General features: G+C 56.5%; 3 protein-coding genes and 2 long non-coding RNA genes across 5 annotated transcripts; 2 read left to right on the top strand and 3 right to left on the bottom strand.

Moving 5' to 3' along the window:
- Positions 1 to 1,089: 1,089 nt before the first annotated feature.
- On the bottom strand, positions 1,090 to 7,237 carry LOC132322920 (translational activator of cytochrome c oxidase 1). Its single transcript, XM_059837666.1, has 5 exons — positions 6,949 to 7,237; positions 5,700 to 5,809; positions 3,010 to 3,143; positions 2,085 to 2,250; positions 1,090 to 1,365 (listed from the first exon to the last, which is right to left on the bottom strand). The coding sequence occupies exons 1-5, from the start codon at positions 7,220 to 7,222 to the stop codon at positions 1,105 to 1,107; spliced, it is 945 nt and encodes a 314-aa protein (XP_059693649.1). The 5' UTR covers positions 7,223 to 7,237; the 3' UTR covers positions 1,090 to 1,104.
- LOC132322921 (uncharacterized) lies at positions 4,320 to 5,353 on the top strand. Its single transcript, XR_009485197.1, has 3 exons — positions 4,320 to 4,589; positions 4,662 to 4,904; positions 5,209 to 5,353. It is a non-coding gene; the product is annotated as an uncharacterized LOC132322921 (long non-coding RNA).
- A 994-nt stretch (positions 7,238 to 8,231) lies between the features above and the next one.
- Positions 8,232 to 9,643, bottom strand: LOC132322918 (spidroin-1-like). Its single transcript, XM_059837664.1, has 2 exons — positions 8,407 to 9,643; positions 8,232 to 8,361 (listed from the first exon to the last, which is right to left on the bottom strand). Exons 1-2 carry the CDS (start codon positions 9,630 to 9,632, stop codon positions 8,343 to 8,345), a joined length of 1,245 nt encoding a protein of 414 aa, XP_059693647.1. The 5' UTR covers positions 9,633 to 9,643; the 3' UTR covers positions 8,232 to 8,342.
- A 37-nt stretch (positions 9,644 to 9,680) lies between these two features.
- Positions 9,681 to 18,288, bottom strand: LOC132322919 (zinc finger protein 668-like; the record flags this gene model as incomplete). Its single annotated transcript, XM_059837665.1, has 5 exons — positions 18,238 to 18,288; positions 15,754 to 16,131; positions 15,077 to 15,688; positions 11,617 to 11,784; positions 9,681 to 10,111 (listed from the first exon to the last, which is right to left on the bottom strand). Coding segments are annotated over exons 2-5 (1,473 nt in total), but the record flags the coding sequence as incomplete, so codon positions are not given.
- On the top strand, positions 12,303 to 13,126 carry LOC132322917 (uncharacterized). Its single transcript, XR_009485196.1, has 3 exons — positions 12,303 to 12,428; positions 12,471 to 12,500; positions 13,052 to 13,126. It is a non-coding gene; the product is annotated as an uncharacterized LOC132322917 (long non-coding RNA).
- Positions 18,289 to 24,179: the final 5,891 nt, after the last annotated feature.

Genomic DNA, 24,179 nt, shown 5'->3' with positions numbered 1-24,179 from the left:
CCCCCACTGACCACTGACCACCCCACTGACCCCTTGACCACTCCCACTGACCCCTTGACCACCCCAATGACCCCCTGACCACCCTAAATGACCCCTGACCCCCCCTTGACCCCCCCACTGACCCCTTGACCCCCCCAGTGACCGCCTGACCGCTCGGCCGCGTCCCACACCTTTATTGGCGCTCTGGCGGCGCGGCCGGAGCCGAGCGAGCGCCCGGAGCGCCGGCGGGCCCGTCCTGGATGTTGTGGAAGAGCCGGACGACGCCCGGGCACTCGGCCAGAGCCCGCAGCAGCCGCTCGGCCGCCGCCCTGGGGCCACTGACCGCCCCGAGTGACCACTGACCACCCCCGAGGGGCACTGACCACCACCGAGGGGCACTGACCACCCTGAGTGACCACTGACCACTCCCACTGACCACTGACCGCTCCCACTGACCACTGACCACTCCCAATGATCTCTTGACCACTCCCAATGACCACCTGACCCCTTGAGCACCCCTTGACCACCCTGAATGACCACTGACCCCCCCCAATGACCCCTTGACCACCCCAATGACCCCTGACCACACTGATGACCACCCCAATGATCACCTGACCACCCCACTGACTCCTTGACCACCCTGAATGACCACTGACCCCCCCCATTGACCCCTTGACCACTCCCACTGACCCCTTGACCACCCCGATGACCACTGACCACCCTCACTGACCCCCTGACCACCCCACTGACCCCTTGACCACCCCACTGACCCCCTGACCACCCCAATGACCACTGACCACCCCACTGACCCCTTGACCACCCCAATCACCCCTTGACCACCCCAATGACCCCTTGACCACCCTGAATGACCACTGATCCCCACATTGACCCCTTGACCACCCCAATGACCCCTTGACCACTCCCAATGACCACTTGACCCCTTGAGCACCCCTGGACCACCCTAAATGACCACTGACCCCCCCACTGACCCCTTGACCACTCCCACTGACCACCCCACTGACCCCTTGACCTCCCCTGGACCACCCTAAATGACCACTGACCCCCCACTGACCCCCCCCTGACCACCCCATTGACCGCCTGACCGCTCGGCCGCGTCCCACACCTTTATTGGCGCTCTGGCGGCGCGGCCGGAGCCGAGCGAGCGCCCGGAGCGCCGGCGGGCCCGTCCTGGATGTTGTGGAAGAGCCGGACGACGCCCGGGCACTCGGCCAGAGCCCGCAGCAGCCGCTCGGCCGCGGCTCTGGCGCCGTCCGGCAAGGCCAGCGCTGACCGCGGCCGGAACTCGACGCCGGCCGCCATCGGCCGCAGCCCGGCGGCCACCAGGTGCTGATGGACACCGCCCAGGGCCGAGGGGTCGCACAGGAACTGGGGGAGGGGATGGGGGTCAGCGTGGGGTCAGGGGTCATTCGGGGGGGTCAGGGGTCATTGGGGTGGTCAGTGGGTCAGTGCGGGGTCAGGGGTCATTCGGGGGGGTCAGGGGTCATTCAGGGTGGTCAGGGAGTCAGTGGGGGGTCAGTGAGGGGTCAGGGGGTCAGTGGGGGGTCAAGGGGTGAGGGGTCAAGGGGTCAGTGAGAGGGGTTAGTGGTCATTCAGGGTGGTCAGTGGTCATCGGGGTGGTCAAGGGGTCAGTGAGGGGTCAGGGGGTCAACCAGGGTGGTCAGTGGTCATTCAGGGGTTCAAGGGGTCAAGAGAGGGGTCAAGGGGTCAGTGGGGTGGTCAAGGGGTGAGTGGGGGGGTCAAGGGGTCAGTGAGGGGTCAAGGGCTCAGTGGGGTGGTCAAGGGGTGAGTGCGGGGGTCAGGGGTCATTCAGGGTGGTCAGGGGGTCAGTGGGGTGGTCAGTGGGGGAGGTCAGGGGTCAGTGGGGTGGTCAAGGGGTCAGTGGGGGGTCAGGGGTCATTCAGGGGGGTCAGGGGGTCAGTGGGGGGGTCAGGGGGTCATTCAGGGGGGTCAAGGGGTCACTCAGGGTGCTCACGGGTCACCGCTCACCCCACGGAGTGACCGATGACCACTGGGGGCCGGTCGGGCGGCGCCCGCTGAGTGACCCCCGGCAGCAGCAGGGGGGGTCAGCCGGCGGCCGGACCCACCTTGAGCTCGGCCTCCTCCTCCTCCTCCTCCTCTTCGGCCACCACGTCCTGGGCTCCGGCCAGCGCGGCCACCTCCAGGGCGGCCTCCATGGCCAGCGTCCGGCCGGACACGCGGACCACGCCCACCGCCTCGAAGGCGTGCCGGACGTCATCGGTCAGCGAGGCCCTGGGTGGACAGCGGGCAGTCAGGGTCACTCGGGGGTCAGTGGGGGTCACTTGGGGTCACTCAGGGGTCACTCGGGGGTCAGGGACCTCTCCTGAGTGACCAGTGGTCAGTGAGAGTCACTTGGGGTCACTCGGGGTCAGTGAGGGTCACTCAGGGGTCAGTGAGGGGTCACTCAGGGTCACTCAGTGGTCACTCAGGGGTCAGGGGTCACTCAGGGGTCACTCGGGGTCACTCAGGGGTCACTCAGGGGTCACTTACTGGTCACTCAGGGTCACTGAGGGGTCACTCAGGGTCACTCAGGGTCACTCAGGGGTCACTCATTGGTCACTCAGGGGTCACTCAGGGTCACTCATTGGTCACTCAGGGTCACTCAGGGGTCAGAGGTCACTCAGAGGTCACTCAGGGTCACTCAGGGGTCACTCAGGGGTCACTCAGGGTCACTCGGGGGTCACTCAGGGTCACTCAGGGGTCACTCAGGGTCACTCAGGGGTCACTCAGGGGTCACTCAGGGTCACTCAGGGGTCACTCAGGGGTCACTCAGGGTCACTCAGGGGTCACTCAGTGGTCACTCACTGGTCACTCAGGGGTCACTCAGGGTCACTCAGGGGTCACTCAGGGTCACTCAGGGTCACTCAGGGTCACTCAGGGTCACCCAGGGGTCACTCAGGGTCACTCAGCGGTCACTCAGGGGTCACTCAGGGGTCACTTAGGGGTCACTCACTGGTCACCCAGGGTCACCCAGGGTCCCTCAGCACTGACCCGTGCCTGCCCAGCAGCGTCCGCAGCTCGGCCTGGCTCCGCCGGACGTTGTCCGTGCGCACGTCCAGCAGCACCAGGGCCCCGGCCGGGCCCCGAGCGCTCAGCAGCACCCGCGACCCCCCGGCCGGACGCTCCTGTGGCCGGAGAGAGCGGGCAGTGGTCAGCGACCCCCCCAGAGGGGCGTGGTTATGCAAATCAGCCCCGTTACATCATCCCTCTCACTCCCCAGCCCCGCCTCTGTCCCATTTTTGTGTATAAAGGGGCGTGGTTATGCAAATCAGCCACATTACATCATCCCTCTCACTCCCCAGCCCCGCCTCCGTCCCATTTTTGTGTATAAAGGGGCGTGGTTATGCAAATCAGCCCCATTACATCATCCCTCTCACACCCCAGCCCACCCTCCATCCCATTTTTGTGTATAAAGGGGCGTGGTTATGCAAATCAGCCACATTACATCATCCCTCTCACTCCCCAGCCCCGCCTCAGTCCCATTTTTGTGTATAAAGGGGCGTGGTTATGCAAATCAGCCACATTACATCATCCCTCTCATTCCCCAGCCCCGCCTCTGTCCCATTTTTGTGTATAAAGGGGCGTGGTTATGCAAATCAGCCCCGTTACATCGTCCCTCTCACTCCCCAGCCCCACCTCCGTCCCATTTTTGTGTATAAAGGGGCGTGGTTATGCAAATCAGCCCCGTTACATCATCCCTCTCCCTCCCCAGCCCCGCCTCCGTCCCATTTTTGTGTATAAAGGGGCGTGGTTATGCAAATCAGCCCCATTACATCATCCCTCTCACACCCCAGCCCACCCTCCATCCCATTTTTGTGTATAAAGGGGCGTGGTTATGCAAATCAGCCACATTACATCATCCCTCTCACGCCCCAGCCCCGCCTCCGTCCCATTTTTGTGTAGAAAGGGGCGTGGTTATGCAAATCAGCCACATTACATCATCCCTCTCACTCCCCAGCCCCGCCTCCAGGACAATTTTTACATAAAGGGGTGTGGTTATGCAAATCAGCCACATTACATCATCCCTCTCATGCCCCAGCCCCGCCTCCGTCCCATTTTTGTGCAGAAAAAGGCGTGGTTATGCAAATCAGCCACATTACATCATCCCTCTCACTCCCCAGCCCCACCTCCGTCCCATTTTTGTGTATAAAGGGGCGTGGTTATGCAAATCAGCCACATTACATCATTCCTCTCATTCCCCAGCCCCGCCTCCAGGACAATTTTTACATAAAGGGGTGTGGTTATGCAAATTACCAGCATTACATCACTTTTATTGCATTCAACCCCACCCCAGAAACCTTTTATGGGCAAAGGGGTGTGGCTATGCAAATGAGGCAATGACATCACTGTTAAACACCTGTTCGATGGGGGATGGTCAGCGGTCACTCAGGGGTCACTCAGGGTCACTCAGGGGTCACTCAGGGGTCACTCAGGGTCACTCAGGGTCACTCAGGGGTCACTCAGGGGTCACTCAGGGTCACTCAGGGGTCACTCAGGGTCACTCAGAGGTCACTCAGGGTCACTCAGGGGTCACTCAGAGGTCACTCAGGGGTCACTCAGGGTCACTCAGGGTCACTCAGGGTCACTCAGGGGTCACTCAGAGGTCACTCAGGGTCACTCAGGGTCACTCAGAGGTCACTCAGGGTCACTCAGGGTCACTCAGAGGTCACTCAGGGTCACTCAGAGGTCACTCAGGGGTCACTCAGGGGTCACTCAGGGTCACTCGGGGGTCACTCAGGGTCACTCAGGGGTCACTCAGGGGTCACTCAGGGGTCACTCAGGGTCACTCGGGGGTCACTCAGGGTCACTCAGGGGTCACTCAGGGTCACTCAGGGTCACTCAGGGTCACTCAGGGGTCACTCAGAGGTCACTCAGGGTCACTCAGGGTCACTCAGAGGTCACTCAGGGTCACTCAGGGTCACTCAGAGGTCACTCAGGGGTCACTCAGGGGTCACTCAGGGTCACTCGGGGGTCACTCAGGGTCACTCAGGGGTCACTCAGGGTCACTCAGGGTCACTCAGGGTCACTCAGGGGTCACTCAGAGGTCACTCAGGGGTCACTCAGGGTCACTCAGGGTCACTCAGGGTCACTCAGAGGTCACTCAGGGTCACTCAGGGGTCACTCAGGGGTCACTCAGGGGTCACTCAGTGGTCACTCAGGGGTCACTCAGGGTCACTCACAATCACTCAGGGTCACTCAGGGGTCACTCAGGGGTCACTCAGGGGTCACTCAGGGGTCACTCAGAGGTCACTCAGGGGTCACTCAGGGGTCACTCAGGGTCACTCAGGGGTCACTCAGGGTCATTCAGGGGTCACTCAGGGGTCACTCAGGGGTCACTCAGGGTCACTCAGGGGTCACTCAGGGGTCACTCAGGGGTCACTCAGGGTCACTCAGGGGTCACTCAGGGTCACTCTGGGGTCACTCAGGGTCACTCAGGGGTCACTCAGGGTCACTCTGTGGTCACTCAGGGGTCACTCAGGGTCACTCAAAGGTCACTCAGAGTCACTCAGGGGTCACTCAGGGGTCACTCAGGGGTCACTCAGGGTCACTCAGGGGTCACTCAGGGTCACTCAGAGGTCACTCAGGGTCACTCAGGGTCACTCAGGGTCACTCAGGGGTCACTCAGGGGTCACTCAGGGGTCACTCAGGGGTCACCCAGGGGTCACTCAGGGGTCACTCACCCTGGCTGACCGCAGCGCCCCCTCGATGGTGGCCTTGGGGACGTTGAGTGCCCGACACTGCGCCACCACCGCCGCCAGCCCGGGGTTCAGCGACGGCTCCGGGCCTCCCTCTGTCACGACATATCGCGACATATCGCGACGTATCGCGACGTATCGCCACCGCGACACTGCCCCGGCGTCACGGCAGCCCCGTATCGCGATAGACCGGCGCCGCCATGTCCCGATATCGCGACAGCCCAGCGCCCCGACAGCCCCGTATCGCGATATCGCGACAGCCCGATATCGCGATATCCCCGTAGCCCGGTATCCCCGGATCGTGACGTGCCAATGTCCCGATATCGCGACATCCCGGTGCCCGAATATCCCCAATGTCGCGACATCCCACCACCCGAATATCCACATATCGCGATATCCCGATATCCCGATGTCCTCGTATCCCAATATCCCGATATCCCGATATCCCGATGTCCTTGTACCCCAATGTCGCGACATCCCACCGCCCCAATACCCCCATATCGCGATATCCCGACGTCCTCGTATCCCAATATCGCGACATCCCACTGCCCTGATATCCCCATGTCGCGATATCCCGATATCCCGATGTCCTCATATCCCCATATCGTGACATCCCACCACCCCGATACCCCCATATCGCGATATCCTGATGTCCTCATATCCCAATATTGCGACATCCCACCACCCTGATACCCCCATGTCGCGATATCCCGACGTCCTCGTATCCCAATATTGCGACATCCCACTGCCCCGATATCCCCATGTCGCGACATCCCGATATCCCGATGTCCTTGTATCCCCATATCGCGACATCCCACCGCCCCAATACCCCCATATCGCGATATCCCGATATCCCAACGTCCTCATATCCCCATATCGCGACATCCCACCGCCCCAATACCCCCATATCGTGATATCCCAATATCCCGACGTCTTCTTATCCCAGTATCGCGACATCCCACCGCCCTGACACCCCCATATCGCGATATCCCAACGTCCTCGTATCCCCATATCGCGACATCCCACCGCCCGGTCACCCCCTCCTCCCCCTCTATCGCGACACCCCCCACCAATTCCCAGTTTCACCATCCCCCACTATCGCGATACCCCACTCCCCCATGCCCCCCCCCCCGCCACACTCCCTCCATCCCCCTCTATCGCGACACCCCCCGCGTCCCCACCCCCCTCACACCCCCCCCCCCCCCACCACCATATCCCGACACTATCGCGACACCTCGGGCCGCCGCCCGCAGCATCCGCGCCATTTTCTCGCAGAGGCGGCTCCGCTCCGCGTCCCGCGGCCCCTTCACGTTGCGCACCTTGGACCAGCGGTTGTGCCCGGCCATGGCCCGCACCGGGACCGGCCCCGGGGCCACCGCGAGCAGCACCGGGAGCGGCCCCGGGAGCGCCGCGGGGCTCGGCGGGCACCGCGCGGCGCCCAGCGAGCCCCGCAGAGGCGCCCGGAGCGGCTGGAGCAGCCCCGGGGCTCGCAGCATCGGCGCCGCCATTTTGTGGCGGCACTTCCGGTTTCTTCTCCCCCTCACTGGGGGTTCTACTTCCGGTGCGGCGCGCGGTGGGTGTGGGTAAGGGAGTGATTTGCATAGCCACACCCCCTCCCCCTAAAAACCGATATGATGTTGTTAATTGCGTGATTTGCATGGCCGCGCCCTCCTTTTAAAGCGATAGCGCAATGTTAATTGTGCTTATTTGCGTAGCCACGCCCCTAAAAAAAGCCGCGGGGCTCGCAGCGCCGGCGCCGCCATTTTGTGGCGGCACTTCCGGTTTCTTCCCCCTCACTGCGGCTTCTGCTTCCGGTGCGGCGCGCGGTGGGTGTGGGTAAGGGAGTGATTTGTATAGCCACACCCCCTCCCCCTAAAAACCGATATGATGTTGTTAATTGCGTGATTTGCATGGCCGCGCCCTCCTTTTAAAGCGATAGCGCAATGTTAGTTGTGCTTATTTGCGTAGCCACGCCCCTAAAAAAAGCCGCGGGGCTCGCAGCGCCGGCGCCGCCATTTTGTGGCGGCACTTCCGGCTTCTTCCCCCCCTCACCGGGGTTCTGCTTCCGGTGCGGCGCGCGGGGGGGTGTGGGTAAGGGAGTGATTTGCATAGCCACGCCTCCTTTAGAAACGTTACATTGGTGGCAACGGAGCTGATTTGCATAACCACGCCTTTTTTGGGGGGATTTTGGGGATTTTTGGGGAATTTTGGGATTTTTTTGGGGTCTCGTGTCCCCGCCCTGGAGATTTTGGGATTTTTTGGGGCAATTTGAGCGGTTCTGGGGGGATTTTGGGGACATTTTTGGGAATACTGGGGAAATTTGGGGATTTTTTTACACATTTGAGGGGAATTTTGGGGATTTTTGGGGCAATTTTGGGGCTAATTTTGGGATTTTTGGGGCTAATTTTGGGATTTTGGGGAATTCCGGGGTCGATTTTGGAATTTTGGGGGAATATTTTGGGGCCATTTTGGGGAATTTTGGGTCCCTCCCCCCCCCAAATTCAGCCGCAGGCACCATTGCTGACTCAGCGTTTATTGACCCCCCCAGGGGCGTGGCCAACACTGACCACGCCCACAAACAATCCCCCATCCACACAAACTCCACCCACCCCGCGCTGGGGGCGGGGCCTATGCGGTGCTGGAGGGGGCGGGGCTGTGACGGCGCTGGTGCCGCCTTAGCCCCGCCCCCGAGGCGAAGCTCCGCCCACAGAGCGGGCAGGTAAAGGGGCGGGGCCCTGACGCCATCTTGGTTCCGGTAGCCATATTGGTGTCGGCCATTTTGTTTTCCACCACGGCGGCCATGTTTGTGGCAGCCATATTTGTGTCGGCCATTTTGTTCTCCCCAATGGCGGCCATATTGGTGTCAGCCATATTGTTTCCCCCAACGGCAGCCATATTGGTGGCGGCCATATTGTTTCCTCCAATGCCAGCCACATTTCCCCCAATGGCGGCCATATTGGTGTCTGCCATATTGCTTTTCCCAACGGCAGCCATATTGGCATCGGCCATATTGGTGCTGGCAGCCATATTGCTCCCCCCAACGGCAGCCATATTGGTGTCAGCCATATTGTTTCCCCCAATGGCAGCCATATTGGTGTCAGCCATATTGCTCCCCCCAATGGCAGCCATATTGCTCCCCCCAACGGCAGCCATATTGGTGCCAGCAGCCATATTGCTCCCCCCAATGGCAGCCATATTACTGTCAGCCATATTGCTGACCCCAACGGCAGCCATATTGGTGCCGGCAGCCATATTGCTCCTCCCAATCGCAGCCGTATTACCGTCAACGATATTGCTCCTCCCAATGGCAGCCATATTACTGTCAGCCATATTGTTTCCCCCAACGGCAGCCATATTGGTGTCAGCCATATTGCTCCCCCCAATGGCAGCCATATTGGTGCTGGCAGCCATATTGCTACCCCCAACGGCAGCCATATTACTGTCAGCCATATTGCTCCGCCCAACGGCAGCCATATTGGTGCTGGCAGCCATATTGCTCCCCCCAACGGCAGCCATATTACTGTCAGCCATATTGCTCCCCCCAATGGCAGCCATATTGCTCCCCCCAACGGCAGCCATATTGGTGTCAGCCATATTGCTCCCCCCAATGGCAGCCATATTGCTCCCCCCAACGGCAGCCATATTACTGTCAGCCATATTGCTCCCCCCAATGGCAGCCATATTGCTCCTCCCAACGGCAGCCATATTACTGTCAGCCATATTGCTCCCCCCAATGGCAGCCATATTGCTCCCCCCAACGGCAGCCATATTACCGTCAGCCATATTGCTCCCCCCAACGGCAGCCATATTGCTCCCCCCAACGGCAGCCATATTGCTCCCCCCAACGGCAGCCATATTGGTGTCAGCCATATTGCTCCCCCCAACGGCAGCCATATTGCTCCCCCCAACGGCAGCCATATTGGTGCCGGCGGCCACACTTCCCCCCCCACTCCCCCCCTCCCCACCCCCGTCCTCCCTGCCGTGCGTCCTCTCGTGCTTCCTGAGCCCCGAGACGCCCCCGAAGCCCTTCCCGCACCTCCCGCAGGCGAAGGGCCTCTCCCCGGAGTGCGTCCTGCGGTGCTTGCCCAGCGCCGCCCGCTCCCCGAAGCCCTTCCCGCAGTCGCCGCAGCGCCAGGGCCGCTCGGCCGAGTGCGTCAGCCGGTGCCGCTTCAGGTCCCAGGAGGCCACGAAGGCCTTGCCGCAGTCGCCGCAGCGCCAGGGCCGCTCGCCGGTGTGCGTGCGCCGGTGCACGGCCAGGTCGGCCGGCTGCCGGAAGGCCTTGCCGCAGTCGCCGCAGCCGTACGGCTTCACGCCCTGGTGCGCCCGCTGGTGCCGCCGGAAGCTCGAGGGGTCGCCGAAGGTGCGGCCGCACTGCGGGCACAGGTAGGGGCGCTCACCTGTTGGGGGAGGGGGAGGAGGAGTATGGCGCAAAAAAAAAAAAAAAAAAAAAAAAAAAAAATCTCAAAAATAGCCCCTGAAATCGTGAAAATATCCCCAAAAATTAAGGAAAATATTCCTATAAATATCCCCCCAAAATTCCCAAAAATATCCCAAAAAATTCCTGAAAATATTCCCGAAAATATCCCCAAAATTCCTAAAAATATCCCCAAAATATTCCTAAAAATATCCCCAAAATTCCAAAAAATATCCCCAAAATATTCCTGAAAATATTCCCAAAAATATCCCAAAAAATTCCTGAAAATATTCCTGAAAATATCCCAAAAAATTCCTAAAAATATCCCCCAAAAATTCCTAAAAACATCCCCAAAAAATTCCTGAAAATATTCCTATAAATATCCCAAAAAATTCCTGAAAATATTCCTGAAAATATCCCCAAAATTCCTAAAAATATCCCCCAAAAATTCCTGAAAATATCCCTCCAAAAATTCCCAAAAAATATCCCCAAAAATTCCTGAAAATATTCCTATAAATATCCCAAAAAATTCCTAAAAATATTCCTGAAAATATCCCCAAAATTCCTAAAAATATCCCCCAAAAATTCCTGAAAATATCCCTCCAAAAATTCCCAAAAAATATCCCCAAAAATTCCTGAGAATATTCCTAAAAATATCCCCAAAAAAATTCCTAAAAATATTCCCAAAAACTCCTAAAAATCCCAAAAATTCCCGAAAATATTCCTGAAACTATCCCTAAAAAAATCATTTTAAAAATTTAAAAAAAAATCCCCAAAAATCCCCGGAGCTCACCTGTGCCCTCACCTGTGGGGGACTCACCTGTGTGACCTCACCTGGGTGAGCATTCCCGCAAAAAATCATTTAAAAATCCCTAAAAATCACTAAAAAAATCCCTAAAAAATCCCTAAAAAATCCAAAAAATCCCCCAAAAAATCCCCGGAGCTCACCTGTGCCCTCACCTGTGGGGGACTCACCTGTGTGACCTCACCGGTGTGAGCACTCCCCCAAAATATCCCAAAAAAATCCCTAAAAAATCCCAAAAAAATTCCAAAAAAATCCAAAAAATTCCCAAAAAATTCCAAAAAAATACCAAAAATTCCCAAAAAATCCCCAAAAAATCCCCGGAGCTCACCTGTGCCCTCACCTGTGGGGGACTCACCTGTGTGACCTCACCTGTGTGAGCATTCCCCCAAAATATCCCCAAAAAATCATTAAAAAATCCCAAAAAATCCCTAAAAAATCCCCAAAAAATCCAAAAAATTCCCAAAAAATCCCCCAAAACTCCCCGGAGCTCACCTGTGCCCTCACCTGTGGGGGACTCACCTGTGTGACCTCACCTGTGTGAGCATTCCCCCAAAAAATCATTTAAAAATCCCCAAAAATCACTAAAAAAATCCCAAAAAAATCCCAAAAAATCCAAAAAATTCCCAAAAAAATTCCCAAAAATTCCCGGAGCTCACCTGTGCCCTCACCTGTGGGGGACTCACCTGTGTGCACCCTCTGGTGGCTCTGGTAGGAGGAGAGCTGGGTGAAGGCCTTGCCGCAGGTGCGGCACGGGAAGGGTTTGGCGGCGGCGTGGATGCGCTGGTGGCAGGCGAGCGACGAGGAGCGGCCGAAGCTCTTCCCGCACTCCGCGCACAGGTACGGCCGCTCACCTGGACGGACAGGTGTGTCACCACCCCCCAGGTGTGTCACCACCCCCCCAGGTGTGCCCCAGGTGTGTCACCACCCCCTCAGGTGTGTCTTATCACAGCCAGGTGTGTCTCAGGTGGGTCCTCAGGTGTGTCTCTGTCCCCCAGGTGTGTCGCCAGGTGTGTCCCATCCTGCCCAGGTGTGTCCCCAGGTGTGTCCCAGGTGTGTCCCCAGGTGTGTCCCAGGTGTGTCACCAGGTGTGTCTCTATCCCCCAGGTGTGTCCCCAGGTGTGTCTCTATCCCCCAGGTGTGTCACCAGGTGTGTCCCATCCTGCTCAGGTGTGTCCCAGGTGTGTCCCCAGGTGTGTCTCTATCCCCCAGGTGTGTCCCCAGGTGTGTCCCATCCTGCCCAGGTGTGTCCCAGGTGTGTCCCCAGGTGTGTCCCCAGGTGTCTGTCTATCCCACAGGTGTGTCACCTGGTGTGTCCCATCCTGCCCAGGTGTGCCCCAGGTGTGTCCCCAGGTGTGCCTCTATCCCCCAGGTGTGTCGCCAGGTGTGTTCCCTCCTGCCCAGGTGTGTCACCTGGTGTGTCCTCACAACTCCAGGTGTGTCTCTATCCCCCAGGTGTGTCGCCAGGTGTGTTCCCACCTGCCCAGGTGTGCCCCAGGTGTGTCCCAGGTGTGTCCCCAGGTGTGTCTCTATCCCTCAGGTGTGTCCCAAGTGCGTCTCTATCCCCCAGGTGTGTCCCAGGTGTGTCCCCAGGTGTGTCTCTATCCCCCAGGTGTGTCGCCTGGTGTGTCCCATCCTGCCCAGGTGTGTCCCAGGTGTGTCCCCAGGTGTGTCTCTATCCCCCAGGTGTGTCCCCACACCTCCAGGTGCGTCTCTATCCCCCAGGTGTGTCACCTGGTGTGTTCCATCCTGCCCAGGTGTGTCCCCACCCCCAGGTGTGCCCCAGGTGTGTCCCCACCCCCCCAGGTGTGCCGTGGATGCGCTGGTGGCAGGCGAGCGACGAGGAGCGGCCGAAGCTCTTCCCGCACTCCGCGCACAGGTACGGCCGCTCACCTGGACGGACAGGTGTGTCACCACCCCCCAGGTGTGTCACCACCCCCCCAGGTGTGTCTTATCACAGCCAGGTGTGTCTCAGGTGGGTCCTCAGGTGTGTCTCTGTCCCCCAGGTGTGTCCCAGGTGTGTCCCCAGGTGTGTCCCAGGTGTGTCTCTATCCCCCAGGTGTGTCCCATCCTGCCCAGGTGTGTCCCAGGTGTGTCCCCAGGTGTGTCTCTATCCCCCAGGTGTGTCCCCAGGTGTGTCCCATCCTGCCCAGGTGTGTCCCAGGTGTGTCCCCAGGTGTGTCTCTATCCCCCAGGTGTGTCTCTATCCCCCAGGTGTGTCGCCAGGTGTGTCCCATCCTGCTCAGGTGTGTCCCAGGTGTGTCCCCAGGTGTGTCCCCAGGTGTGTCTCTATCCCCCAGGTGTGTCCCAGGTGTGTCCCCAGGTGTGTCTCTATCCCCCAGGTGTGTCGCCAGGTGTGTCCCATCCTGCTCAGGTGTGTCCCAGGTGTGCCCCAGGTGTGTCCCCAGGTGTGTCTCTATCCCCCAGGTGTGTCCCCACACCTCCAGGTGTGTCTCTATCCCCCAGGTGTGTCGCCAGGTGTGTCCCATCCTGCTCAGGTGTGTCCCAGGTGTGTCCCCAGGTGTGTCACCACCCCCCAGGTGTGCCCCAGGTGTGTCCCCACCCCCCCAGGTGTGCCGTGGATGCGCTGGTGGCAGGCGAGCGACGAGGAGCGGCCGAAGCTCTTCCCGCACTCCGCGCACAGGTACGGCCGCTCACCTGCGCCGACAGGTGTGTCACCACCCCCAGGTGTGCCTCAGGTGTGTCACCACCCCCCCAGGTGTGTCTTATCACAGCCAGGTGTGTCTCAGGTGGGTCCTCAGGTGTGTCTCTGTCCCCCAGGTGTGTCCCCACAACTCCAGGTGTGTCTCTATCCCCCAGGTGTGTCCCAGGTGTGTCCCCAGGTGTGTCTCTATCCCCCAGGTGTGTCGCCAGGTGTGTCCCATCCTGCTCAGGTGTGTCCCAGGTGTGTCTCAGGTGTGCCCCAGGTGTGTCTCTATCCCTCAGGTGTGTCCCAAGTGCGTCTCTATCCCCCAGGTGTGTCACCAGGTGTGTCCCATCCTGCCCAGGTGTGTCCCCAGGTGTGTCCAGGTGTGTCCCAGGTATCTCAGGTGTATCTCACCTATCTCAGGTGTGCCCCAGGTGTGTCCAGGTGTCTCCCAGCCCCCCCAGGTGTGTCCCAGGTGTGTCGCTCACCTGTGTGTGCCCTCAGGTGGTTGCACAGGTGTGTCCCGGGTATCTCAGGTGTATCTCACCTATCTCAGGTCTGCCCCAGGTGTCCCCAGGTGTGCCCCAGCCCCTCCAGGTGTGCCCCACGTGTGCCCAGGTGTGTCCCAGGTATCTCAGGTGTATCTCAGGTGTATCTCACCTATCTCAGGTGTGCCCCAGGTGTCCCCAGGTGTCCCCAGGTGTGTCACTCACCTGTGTGTGCCCTCAGGTGGTTTGCGCAGGTCCTTGCGCTCGGCGTAGGCCTTGGGGCAGGTGCCGCAGGTGTGCCCAGGTGTGCTCAGGTGTGCCCAGGTGTGCCCCAGGTATCTCAGGTGTATCTCAGGTGTATCCCACCTATCTCAGGTGTGCCCCAGGTGTGCCCAGGTGTGTCCCAGGTGTGCCCAGGTGTGTCCTAGGTATCTCAGGTGTATCTCTGGTATATCTCACCTATTCTCAGGTGTGTCCCAGGTGTGTCCAGGTGTGTCCCAGGTGTGCCCAGGTGTATCTCAGGTGTATCTCACCTATCTCAGGTGTGTCCCAGGTGTGTCCCAGGTGTGCCCCAGGTATCTCAGGTGTATCTCACCTATCTCAGGTGTGCCCCAGGTGAGTCTCAGGTGTGTCCCAGCCCCCCCAGGTGTGTCCCAGGTGTGCCCAGGTGTGTCCCAGGTATCTCAGGTGTATCTCAGGTGTATCTCACCTATCTCAGGTGTGTCCCAGGTGTGCCCAGGTGTGTCCCAGGTATCTCAGGTGTATCTCAGGTGTATCTCACCTATCTCAGGTGTGTCCCAGGTGTCCCCAGGTGTGCCCCAGGTGTGTCCCAGGTGTGCTCAGGTGTATCTCAGGTGTATCTCACCTATCTCAGGTGTGTCCCAGGTGTGTCCCAGGTGTGCCCAGGTGTGTCCCAGGTATCTCAGGTGTATCTCACCTATCTCAGGTGTGTCCCAGGTGTCCCCAGGTGTGCCCCAGCCCCCCCAGGTGTGTCCCAGGTGTGTCGCTCACCTGTGTGTGCCCTCAGGTGGTTGCGCAGGTCCTTGCGCTCGGCGTAGGCCTTGGGGCAGGTGCCGCAGGTGTGCGGGCGCAGCCCGGCGTGGCCCCGCAGGTGCTTGCGGAACACCGAGGGGTCGGCGAAGGCCTTGGGGCACTGCGGGCAGGTGAGCGGGCGCTCACCTGTGTGCGAGCGCAGGTGCACCGCCAGCCGCGCGGGGGAGGGGAAGCTCCGCGGGCACTGCGGGCACGGGAAGGGCGGGGCCGGCCGGGGGGCGGGGCCGGGAGCCTCGGCAGGTGAGCTGGGGGCGGGGCCAGGTGGGTTCGAGGCTCCTCCAGGTGGGGTAGGGGCGGGGCCGGGTGTGGTCGAGGGTGTGGTGACGTCACCAGGTGGGTTAGAGGCTCCTCCAGGTGGGGCAGGGGCGGGGCTGGGTGTGGTCGAGGGTGTGGTGACATCACCAGGTGGGTTAGAGGCTCCTCCAGGTGGGGTAGGGGCGGGGCCGGTGTGGTCGAGGGTGTGGGTGACGTCACCAGGTGGGTTCGAGGCTCCTCCAGGTGGGGTAGGGGCGGGGCTGGGTGTGGTCGAGGGTGTGGTGACGTCACCAGGTGAGTCAGGATTGGCTCCAGGTGAGTCGTGGGCGGGGTCTGAGGGGGGCGGGTGACGTCACCAGGCGCGTCAGGATTGGCTCCAGGTGAGCCGTGGGCGGGGTCTGAGGGAGCGGTGACGTCACCAGGTGAGTCAGGATTGGCTCCAGGTGAGCGGTGGGCGGGGTCTGAGGGAGCGGTGACGTCACCAGGTGAGTCAGGATTGGCTCCAGGTGAGCGGTGGGAGGGGTTTGAGGGGGCAGTGACGTCATCAGGGGCGGGGCCAGGTGCGCTCAAGGTGAGGGCGGCACCTCCAGGTGCATCATGGGAGCGGTCGGCGAAGGCGATGACGTCACCGGGCGAAGCCATGACGTCACCGGGCGTGGCCGGGGCAGGAGCGCAGGTGTGGGCGGAGCCTCCACGAGTGGGCGGAGCCTCCAGGTGAGCTCAGGAAAGGGGCGGAGCCTCCGGGTGCATGATGGGAACTGCGGGGGGAGGGTGCCAGGTGAGGGGGGAGGGGCCACACCTGGGGGGGGGAGGGGCGGGAAATTCCCAATTTTGGGGGATTTTTTTGGGGGATTTTTTGGGGATTTTTTGGGGGATTTTTGGGGGGTGGGGGAGGGGCGGAGACCCCAAATTTTGGGGGAATTTTGGGGAAATTTGGGAATCCTGGAGGGGGTTTTTTTTTAAGGGGTGGGGGAGGGGCGGGAATTTCCCAATTTTGGGGGATTTTTTGGGGCATTTTTGGGGATTTTTTGGGGGGTGGGGGAGGGGCGGAGACCCCAAATTTTGGGGGAATTTTGGGAATCCTGGAGGGATTTTTTAAGGGGTGGGGGAGGGGCGGGAATTTCCCATTTTTGGGGAATTTTTGGGGGGAATTTCGGGGGTTTTTTGGCGCCTTTTTTTTTGTTTTATTTTTAAACCCTTTTAGGGTTTTTTTGGCGGGTGGGGGAGGGGGCCGGGACCCCAAATTTTGGGGGAATTTTGGGGAATTTTGGGAATCCTGGAGGGGGATTTTTTAAGGGGTGGGGGAGGGGCGGGAATTTCCCATTTTTGGGGAATTTTTGGGGGGAATTTTGGGGGTTTTTTGGCGCCTTTTTTTTTTGTTTATTTTTAAATCCTTTTAGGGTTTTTTGGCGGGTGGGGGGAGGGGCGGAGACCCCAAATTTTGGGGGGATTCCGGCGGTGGGGGAGGGGTGAGAAATTCCCGAATTTTTGGGGGATTTTTTTTGGGATTTTTTGGGGTTTTTTGGGGGGTGGGGGAGGGGCGGAGACCCCTAATTTTGGGGGAATTTTGGGGAATTTTGGGAATCCTGGAGGGGGATTTTTTTAAGGGGTGGGGGAGGGGCGGGAATTTCCCATTTTTGGGGGATTTTTTAGGGGATTTTTTGGGGTTTTTTGGGGGGTGGGGGAGGGGCGGGGACCCCAAATTTTGGGGGAATTTTGGGGGAATTTTGGGAATCCTGGAGGGGTTTTTTTTTAAGGGTGGGGGAGGGGCGGAATTTCCCATTTTTGGGGGATTTTTTAGGGGATTTTTTGGGGATTTTTGGGGGGTGGGGGAGGGGCCGGGACCCCAAATTTTGGGGGAATTTTGGGGAATTTTGGGAATCCTGGAGGGGGATTTTTAAGGGGTGGGGGAGGGGCGGGAATTTCCCATTTTTGGGGAATTTTTTGGGGGAATTTTGGGGGTTTTTTGGCGCCTTTTTTTTTTGTTTATTTTTAAATCCTTTTAGGGTTTTTTGGGGGGGTGGGGGAGGGGCGGGGACCCCAAATTTTGGGGGGAATTTTGGGGGAATTTTGGGGAATTTTGAGAATCCTGGAGGGGGATTTTTTTTAGGGGTGGGGGAGGGGCGGGAAATTCCCATTTTTGGGGTTTTTTTTGGGGCATTTTTGGGGATTTTTGGGGGGGGTGGGGGAGGGGCCGGGACCCCAAATTTTGGGGGAATTTTGGGGGAATTTTGGGAATCCTGGAGGGGGATTTTTTTAAGGGGTGGGGGAGGGGCGGGAATTTCCCATTTTTGGGAATTTTTGGGGGGAATTTCGGGGGTTTTTTGGCGCCTTTTTTTTGTTTTGTTTTTAAATCCTTTTAGGGTTTTTTGGTGGGTGGGGGAGGGGCGGAGACCCCAAATTTTGGGGGATTTTTGGGGAATTTTGGGGAATCCTGGAGGGGGATTTTTTAAGGGGTGGGGGGGAGGGGCGGGAATTTCCCATTTTTGGGGAATTTTGGGGGGAATTTTGGGGGTTTTTTGGCGCCTTTTTTTTTGTTTTATTTTTTAAACCCTTTTAGGGTTTTTTTGGCGGGTGGGGGAGGGGGCGGAGACCCCAAATTTTGGGGGGATTCCGGCGGTGGGGGAGGGGTGAGAAATTCCCGAATTTTTTGGGGTTTTTTTGGGCATTTTTCGGGATTTTTGGGGGGTGGGGGAGGGGGCGGGAATTCCCTTTTTTTTTTTCTTTTTTTTCCCTTTTTTTTTTCTTTTTTTTCGTTTTTTTCCCCAAATTTTTTGGGGGGGGAGGGTGGGGGAGGGGCCGCAGGGTGGGGGGAGGGGATTTGGGGGGGTGGGGGGGTGGGGGAGGGGTCCCCAAATCCTTACCTGGGGGGGGCCGGGCGGGAGCGGCGGCGGCGCTAGGACCGGGCTGGGGGAGGGGCGGCCCAAGAGAGGGGGGCGGGGCTTCCGGGGAGGGCCCGGCGCTGATTGGCCGATCCGGGAGCGGAGGGGAAGCGCTGATTGGCTGGAGAGGGAGAGGATGGGGAAAAAAGGGGGCGTGGCCAAAGCGCTTCCGGTTGGCGGCGGCGCAAAAAGGGGGTGGGGGAGGGGCGGGGGGGAGGGGATTGGGGGGATTTTGGGGGGATTTGGGGGTTTTTGGGGGGTTTTTGGGGGGATTTTGGGGGGGATTTTGGGGTTTTTGGGATTTTTGGGGATTTTTTGGGGGGATTTTGGGGAATTTTGGGATTTTTTGGGGGGGATTTTGGGGGATTTTGGGATTTTTTGGGGGGATTTTGGGGTTTTTGGGGGGATTTTGGGAATTTGGGGATTTTTTGGGATTTTTTGGGATTTTTTGGGGGGACTTTGGGTTTTTTGGGGGAATTTTGGGGGGATTTTGGTTTTTTTTGGGGGGGATTTTGGGGAATTTTGGGATTTTTTGGGGGGATTTTGGGTTTTTTGGGGGGATTTTGGGAATTTTGGGGGGCTTTTGGGAATTCTGGCTTTTTTGGGGGGATTTTGGGGGTTTTCGGGGGAATTTGGAGGGGTTTGGGGAATTTTGGGGGTTTTGGGGGGTATTTTGGGTTTTTTCGGGATTTTTGGGGGATTTTGGGGGTTTTTGTGGGATTTTGGATTTTTGGGGGGGATTTTGGGGGATTTTGGGATTTTTTGGGATTTTTTGGGGGGATTTTGGGATTTTTGGGGGGGATTTTGGGGTTTTTTGGGGGGATTTTGGGAATTTGGGGATTTTTTGGGATTTTTTGGGATTTTTTGGAGGGATTTTGGGGGAGTTTGGTTTTTTTAGGGGGGATTTTGGGGAATTTTGGGATTTTTTGGGGGATTTTGGGGTTTTTTGGGGAATTTTGGGTTTTTGGTGGGGAATTTTGGGGGTTTTGGGGGGATTTTGGGTTTTTGGGGGATTTTTTGGGGGATTTTGGGGGTTTTTGTGGGATTTTGGATTTTTGGGGGGATTTTGGGGGATTTTGGGATTTTTTGGGATTTTTTGGGGGGGATTTTTGGGTTTTTACGGGGTATTTTGGGTTTTTTTGGGGGATTTTGGGGAATTTTGGGATTTTTTGGGGAATTTTGGGGTTTTTTTGGTGGGATTTTGGATTTTTTGGGGGGATTTTGGAATTTTGGAGTTTTTGGGGGGATTTTGGGGATTTGGGGGGGGGATTTTGGGGTTTTGGGGGGGTTTTGGGGGATTTGAGGTGTTTTTGGGGTTTTTGGGGGGATTTTGGGGTATTTTGGTTTTTTGGGGGGGGGATTTTGGGGAATTTTGGGATTTTTTGGGGAATTTGGGGATTTTTTGGGGGGGTTTTGGATTTTTTGGGGGGATTTTGGAATTTTGGTGGTTTTGGGGGGATTTTGGGGATTTTTGGGTGGGATTTTTTGGTTTTGGGGTGTTTTGGGAATTTTGGGATTTTTTGGGGGGGATTTTGGGGTTTTTTGGAGAGGTTTTGGGGGATTTTGGATTTTTTGGGTGGATTTTGGGAATTTTGGGCTTTTTTTGGGGTGGATTTTGGGTTTTTTGGGGATTTTTTGGGGGATTTGGTTTTTTTTGGGGGGGTTGAATTTTTGGGGGAATTTTGGGAGTTTTTTGGGGGGATTTTTAGATTTTTGGGGGGATTTTGGGATTTTTGGAGGCATTTTGGTGTCATTTGATTTTTGGGGTGGATTTGGACTTTTTTCCCACTGGTTTTGGGGCAGTTTCGATTTTTTCGGGGCTTTTGGGGGAGATTTTGGGGTTTTTTTGGGGAGATTTTGGCGGATTTGGGGCGGTTTTGGATTTTTTTGGGGGGGGTTGGTATTTTTGGGGGGATTTTGGGGATTTTTAGGAGCGGTTTGGGGTTTGGGGGTGGGTTTGGATATTTTGGGATTTTTCAGGGGCTTTTGGGGAGTTTTAGGGGAATTTTTTGGGGTTTTTTGGGGGGATTTGATTTTTTTGAGACGAGTTTTGATTTTTTTTTTGGGAAATTTGGACTTTTTGGGGGGAATTTGCTTTTTTTTTGGGGCATTTTGGGTTTTTTTTCTGGGACCTCTCAGATTTTCGTGGGACCTTTTTTGACTTTTGGGAAGAATTTTGTTTTTTTTAAGAGAATTTCGGATTTTTTCAGCCCCTCCCGACGATTCAATTTGGGGCAATTTGGGCTTTTTTGGTGAGCCTGGGGGAGGGGAACCCCCAAATGCGATTTTTGGGCGGGATCACCCCAAATTTTTTTTTCGGGGACCCCCCCCCCCCAAAATAAAAACCCAAACCGAGTCGGGGTCTCTGCAGATCCGTCACCAATTTATTGCCCAAAAAAACCCCCAAAAATCCCCAAAATTGGGGGGTGGGGCTGACCCCCCTCTCCTGAGGACCCCAAATTTTTTTTTTAGGGGGGGCTCCCCAAAATTTCGGGGTCTCGGGGGGGTTCGGGCTCAGCCCAGGCTTCGGGGTCCCCCCATTTTTCGGGGGGGGTCCCTAAAATTTCAGGGTCCGCTGACGTCACCGGAGTCCCCAAATCCCCGGGGGTCCCCGAATTTTCGGGGGGCTCCATTGGGGAGGGGGAAGACCCCAAAATTTCGGGGTCTGGTGACGTCATCGGGGTCCCCAAACTCTCGGGGTTCCCCAAATTTTCGGGGTTTTCGGAGCTTCCCGGGTGCCCCCAGCCCCCCTCGAAGTCGGGGTCCCCCGCGGACTCGGGGTCCCCCTGGCGCTCCTCGCGCTCCTCATCCCGGGGGTCCGGGGGGGTCTCGGCGAACAAAACCTCGCGGGCGACCCCCGAGAGCCAGCGCTCGTGGGGGGGCAGGGCCGTGAATTTGGGGGGGGCCCCGCCCCCTCTGGGGGGCGGCCACGCCCATCAGGAACCAGAGCCCGCGCTCCTCGCAGGCCAGGGGGGACCCCAAAAATTCCTCCTGGGGAAAGGGGGGGACCCCCACCCCCCAAAAAAAAAAAAAAAAAAAAAATCAGAAATTTGTTTGGGGGTCTGAAAGGGAAAAATGGCCCCAAATTCCCCCCAAAATGGCCCCAAAACAGCCCCAAAATCCCTCAAAAACCTGTCCCAAAATACCCCAAAAATGGCCCCAAAATCAGCCCCAGAAATGGCCCCAAAACCGCCCCAAATCCACCCCAAAATTACCCAAAAATCCCCCAAAAATCAACCCCAAAACCAGCCCAAAAATGGCCCCAGAAATGGTCCCAAAATACCCCCAAAACCACCCTGAAATACTCCAAAAACCACCCCAAAAATGGTCCCCAAATCAACCCCAAAATACCCCAAAATTAACCCAGGAAACGGCCCCAAAAACGGCCCAAAATACCCCAAAAATGGCTCCAAAACAGCCCCAAAATCCCCCAAAATGGCCCCAAAATACCCCAAAAATGGCCCCAAAATCAGCCCCAGAAATGGCCCCAAAACCGCCCCCAAATCCACCCCAAAATAGCCCAAAAACCACCCAAAAATCAACCCCAAAACCAGCCCAAAAATGGCCCCCAAAATATCCCAAAAATGCCCCAAAAATGGTCCCAACATAGCCCAAAAACCACCCTGAAATACTCCAAAAACCACCCCAAAAATGGTCCCCAAATGAACCCCAAAATACCCCAAAATTAACCCAGGAAACGGCCCCAAAAACGGCCCAAAATACCCCAAAAATGGCTCCAAAACAGCCCCAAAATCCCTCAAAAACTGGCCCCAAAATACTCCAAAAATGGCCCCAAAATCAGCCCCAGAAATGGCCCCAAAACTGCCCCAAATCCACCCCAAAATAGCCCCAAAACCACCCCAAAATCAACCCCAAAACCAGCCCAAAAATGGCCCCACGATACCCCAAAAATGGCCCCAAAACCAACCCCAAAATCCCTCAAAAACTGGCCCCAAAATACCCCAAAAATGGCCCCAAAATCAGCCCCAGAAATGGCCCCAAAACTGCCCCAAATCCACCTCAAAATTACCCAAAAATCCCTCAAAAACTGGCCCCAAAACCAGCCCAAAAATGGCCCAACAATACCACAAAAACCAGCCCAAAAATGGTCCCAAAATACCCCAAAATCAACCCAGGAAACACCCCAAAAACGGCCCAAAACACACCAAAAATGGCCCCAAAATCAACCCCAAAATCCCTCAAAAACGGCCCCAAAATACCCCAAAAATGGCCCCAAAATACCCCAAAAATGGCCCCAAAATCAGCCCCAGAAATGGCCCCAAAACCGCCCCAAATCCACCTCAAAATTACCCAAAATCCACCCCAAAATCAACCCCAAAATGGTCCCAAAATACCCCAAAATAACCCCAAAAATGGCCCCAAAATCAACCCCAGAAATAGCCCCAAAACCGCCCCAAATCCACCCCAAAATCCCCAAAAATCAACCCCAAAATCCCCCAAATTTTCCCCAAATTTACCTCAAAAATTCCTACAAATTTTCCCCCCAATTTTCCCAAATTTTCCCAAATTTTCCCAATTTTCCCCCAATTTTCCCCAATTTTTCCCCAAATTTTCCCCAATTTTCCCCCAATTTTTCCCAAATTTTTCCCAAATTTTCCCCCAATTTTCCCCAAATTTCCCCCAATTTTCCCCCAAATTCTCCATTTTTTCCCAATTTTCCCCCAATTTCCCCCCAATTTTTCCCCAATTTTCCCCCCAATTTCCCCAAATTTCCCCCAAATTTTCCCCAAATTTCCCCCAATTCCCCCAAAATTTTCCCCAATTTTTTCCCCAAATTTCCCCCAAATTTCCCCAAATTTCCCCAAATTCCCCCCCAAATTTTCCCCCAATTTTCCCCCAATTTCCCCCAAATTTCCCCCAAATTTCCCCCAAATTTCCCCCAAATTTTTCCCCAAATTTTCCCCCAATTTTCCCCCCAAATTATCCATTTTTCCCAATTTTCCCCCAATTTTTCCCCAATTTTCCCCCAATTCCCCCCAAAATTCCCCCCAATTTTCCCCCAATTTTCCCCCATTTTCCCCAATTTTCCCCCCAAATTTCCCCAAATTTCCCCCAAATTCCCCCAATTTCCCCAATTTTCCCAATTTCCCCCAATTTTCCCCAATTTTCCCCCCAAATTTTTCCCCCAAATTTTTCCCCAATTTCCCCCCAATTTCCCCCAAATTTCCCCAAATTTCCCCCCAATTTTCCCCCAATTTCCCCCAAATTTCCCCCAAATTTTCCCCCAAATTTCCCCCAATTTTCCCCAAATTTCCCCCAATTTCCCCCCAAATTTCCCCCAAATTTCCCCAAATTTCCCCCCAAATTTCCCAAATTTCCCCCCAATTTTCCCCCAAATTTCTCCCCCCAAATTTTCCCAAATTTTCCCCCAATTTTTCCCCAAATTTCCCCCATTTTCCCCCCAAATTTCCCCCATTTTCCCCCCAATTTCCCCCCAAATTTCTCCCCAATCTTTCCCCAATTTCCCCAATTTTTCCCCAAATTTCCCCACAATTTCTCCCCTATTTTTCTCCAAATTTCCCCCAATTTTTCCCCCAAATTTCCCCCAAATTTCCCCCCAAATTTCCCCCAAATTTCCCCCCAAATTTCCCCCAAATTTTCCCCCAAATTTCCCCCAAATTTCCCCCAAATTTCCCCCAATAATTTTCCCAATTTCCCCCAATTTCCCCAATTTTCCCCCAATTTTCCTCCCAAATTTCCCCCAAATTCCCCCAAATTTTCCCGAATTCCCCCAAATTTCCCCCAAATTTCCCCCAAATTTCCCCAAATTCCCCCAATTTTCCCCCAAATTTCCCCCAATTTTCCCCAATTTCCCCCAAATTTTTCCCCCAATTCCCCCCAATTTTCCCCCGATTTTCCCCAATTTTCCCCCAATTTTCCCCCAATTTCCCCCCAATTTTCCC

The sequence above is a fragment of the Haemorhous mexicanus genome, unplaced genomic scaffold (genome assembly GCF_027477595.1).
Source record: "Haemorhous mexicanus isolate bHaeMex1 unplaced genomic scaffold, bHaeMex1.pri scaffold_207_ctg1, whole genome shotgun sequence".
Classification (NCBI taxonomy): domain Eukaryota; kingdom Metazoa; phylum Chordata; class Aves; order Passeriformes; family Fringillidae; genus Haemorhous; species Haemorhous mexicanus.
The sequence above is the reverse complement of the archived record's forward strand: the minus strand, read 5'-3'. Positions and strand labels throughout refer to the sequence as shown.